General features: G+C 49.4%; 1 protein-coding gene across 1 annotated transcript; it reads right to left on the bottom strand.

Moving 5' to 3' along the window:
• Positions 1 to 344: 344 nt before the first annotated feature.
• LOC147607731 (uncharacterized) lies at positions 345 to 2,638 on the bottom strand. The gene is made up of 3 exons (XM_086790470.1): positions 1,750 to 2,638; positions 1,106 to 1,636; positions 345 to 988 (listed from the first exon to the last, which is right to left on the bottom strand). Exons 1-3 carry the CDS (start codon positions 2,420 to 2,422, stop codon positions 546 to 548), a joined length of 1,647 nt encoding a protein of 548 aa, XP_086646596.1. The 5' UTR covers positions 2,423 to 2,638; the 3' UTR covers positions 345 to 545.
• Positions 2,639 to 2,945: the final 307 nt, after the last annotated feature.

Here is a 2,945-nt window from a genome sequence, read left to right as displayed (position 1 = left end):
ACAATGTGCGTGAGTGGTGGTGTAGCTTCTAGCTCAGCTATATCCCCTCTAAACGAGGCTTTGAAAAAAAAAAACTTGTGGACTTTTTCTCAGTTTATATATTGATACATCCCTATGTATTAATATATAAACTGAAAAAGGAATGGGTTGAGAAAAAATAAATGCACGAACACTAGCGTCGATCATTATGTGGAGATATCAATATGTGCAGATACCAACATTCTTTGGATCAATATCCCTAGGAACCACGCGTGCAAGGTCATGCTTCTTGGCGACAGATCCATGCATCATCAAAAGGAGAAAGACAGAGTTATCAGTCCCAATAACTATGCTGTGTCTTTTAATGTTAGAGTGCGATATCGTACAGCAGAGTGTGTGTTCTCATTACATGACTAAAGCGTCTTGTCTGAATCATACTTTCAAAATTGGGAGCAAAGTGCTTGTACACGCAGGCAATGCCGGCATAACTGCAATCTGAAGGGCTCTTTTCTACATGTATGCACTTTTAAGAGGGCCGCTTATCGCTGAGCCTCCAGAGAATGTACTCACAATGTTCCTACGCCTAGGAAATCAAAGAAGCGCACCGATGTGTTATCCTCTGGCTGTGGTGGCCACGATGCTCGAGTGGTGGTGGACATGAGGACGTTAACGTTGATGTCTCGGGTGTTTTGTTTCTCTCTCAACGTGGTCTCTTCCATTGACAATGATCTGCTGGTCGTTTGCCTACTGCAGCTGATGCTTTCAGAATGGCGTGGCTTTTTCCAGTTATCGTCATCTTCTTGCGTGAAAGTTGCTGAGACATCCATCCTCAACCATGGGGCTGAACATGATGCTTGTTCATGATGATGAGTAGTCCCCGTTGCCATCGACTGCACGACCGGTTGTGTCGAACAATACCCAATGTATTGTGGTTGATCGTTGGGGGAGGTACCCCTTATATCATGCATGACCATGTTGTGGAAGATCTTTGAATTATATTCTCTCGATCCTGCACAAGTGAAACCACAGAAATCAAGAGCGACGATGCATGGACCTTGCTGGCGCAGATTCCAACAAAAGTTGGAACCAACAGAGTCTTGCAAAAACACTACCCTGGAGAGCTTACCCTGGTGTGAAGGGGGAACTCCCATTTCCCGATTGTTTAAGGTTGCGTACTCCGAACCACAATCGACCTTGCGACCAGAGGCAACGTCGTAGCGCCTTGGATTGAAGGCCAGGTCAGAAGCCGCACCCCCAGCTATATTGTTTTCGAGCCAGCAAGGCCGGGGATCAGGGGCCACGTGTGCTCCGAACAACAGCGTAGTGGTGGGCGGTCTTCTACTGATTTGGGTAACGAAGTGATGATGGTGATTATCCGGCCGCCTGGGCGCGCAGGGGCTACCTCTGCTGCGGTGGTTATAGGCGGCTGATGCTGATGCTGCCCGTGACTCCTCCCGGCACTGCCTGGCCACGATGACGTGCCAGTGGTTCTTGACGGCGTTATCGGTTCTCCCGGGAAACATTCGAGCGATCATCGCCCACTTGTTGCCATAGACATGGTGTGCCGCCAACAAACGATCTTCCTCCTCTTCGCTAAACGGCCGACGATTTATCCGCGGATCTAGCTGGTTGAACCAGCGCAACCGGCAACTCTTGCCTGCACACATAATTTGGAAGGCACTGTTATACATGTGGCTCTCTTCGGAGTATAATAGTTACTGACGGAATACAAATAGGGCGAAAACTGTAAAAGTACTCAGTTGTCTCTACCTGATCTGCACTCCAGCTTCTCCGCGATTAGGTTCCAGTTCTGAGGCCCGTACTGCGCCACCAACTCTTTAAGCTTCTCGTCTTCGGCAGGCCTCCAATGACCCCTGGCGCACAGCTTGGGTTGCTCTACCATGCCCTCTACAATCATACTACTCTTGCAGCTCATAGTCATGTCAACTAGGCCTTCGACCGCGTTACAGGTCGCAGAGTCCTTGCAACGTTCCTCCTCCCCCTCGACCTCTACTTCTACACCGTCATCTTCTGTAGACGAGTCCACGATATCATGCTGCGGACTCCCCCGAACGATTGTATCACCAGCCCAAGCAGCGGTTTTCTCATTTGCTTCATCGTTAAAACCAGTGGAGCTGTCTACAGACCGCATCGTTCTGGAGAGCCTCGAGCGGCTCAGAGCCTGGAAGGCAATCTCACTTCTGCACCCTCGACTGCAGCCGCTTTGCGTTGCCCCGCCGCCCCCAATTACGAAACTTATCAGACGCGACTCCTTGCCTGAATGACTAGGTAGCCGCTGGGAGCAGTTATCAGTGACGTTGTAAGCTAAAGTGAAGGGAGGTTCAACATGGTTAAGCATAATACGGTCAGGATTACTATAAAGTTGTTGGGCATCGAGGAGACTCCACATTCTGGTGTTACCTGTTGTTACTGATAAGCACATGCTGATGCTAAGTAGCCACTAATCAAGGGCCAGCGATATATCACGAGAGAGAAAGGAAGAGTAGTTATGGGAGGGCAGTCAGAGTAGTTAAAGAGAAGCCGCTGGTAAGTTTCCTGGAAGACAGAAGAAGGTGGATGCTGAGAGCTGCGCAGAAAAGTGGAGAAGGAATGGTGGAAGAGAAAAGGGTTCGCAAGAGAAAGGGCTGAGAAGCCGGGGCAGCTAGGAAGGAAGGTGACAGTGTTGACATGGGAACCTTAGTAGAAGGTGACAGGACTAACGGTAGTATAATTGTGTAAGACACGAAAGGCCTTCGTCCAGCGGCTCCACTGGCGTACACGAGTAACCTACGTCCCTGATTTTTTGCATCCGACAAAAGATTACATGCTTAGTGATGCTTAATTAATCTACTATCTATCCACTGCAATTGAGAGGTTGCCTGGTAATTTGATGGCATGGCCGGCGAACTCGCCCCCAAAATGCTCCCCGCGGGCCTCACGAGCGACATCCCATCCGTTTGTGTGCT

The sequence above is a fragment of the Cibotium barometz genome, chromosome 55, assembly GCF_041138505.1.
Source record: "Cibotium barometz isolate CiBa-2024 chromosome 55, ASM4113850v1, whole genome shotgun sequence".
Classification (NCBI taxonomy): domain Eukaryota; kingdom Viridiplantae; phylum Streptophyta; class Polypodiopsida; order Cyatheales; family Cibotiaceae; genus Cibotium; species Cibotium barometz.
This window is presented reverse-complemented; position numbering and strand designations above follow the sequence as displayed.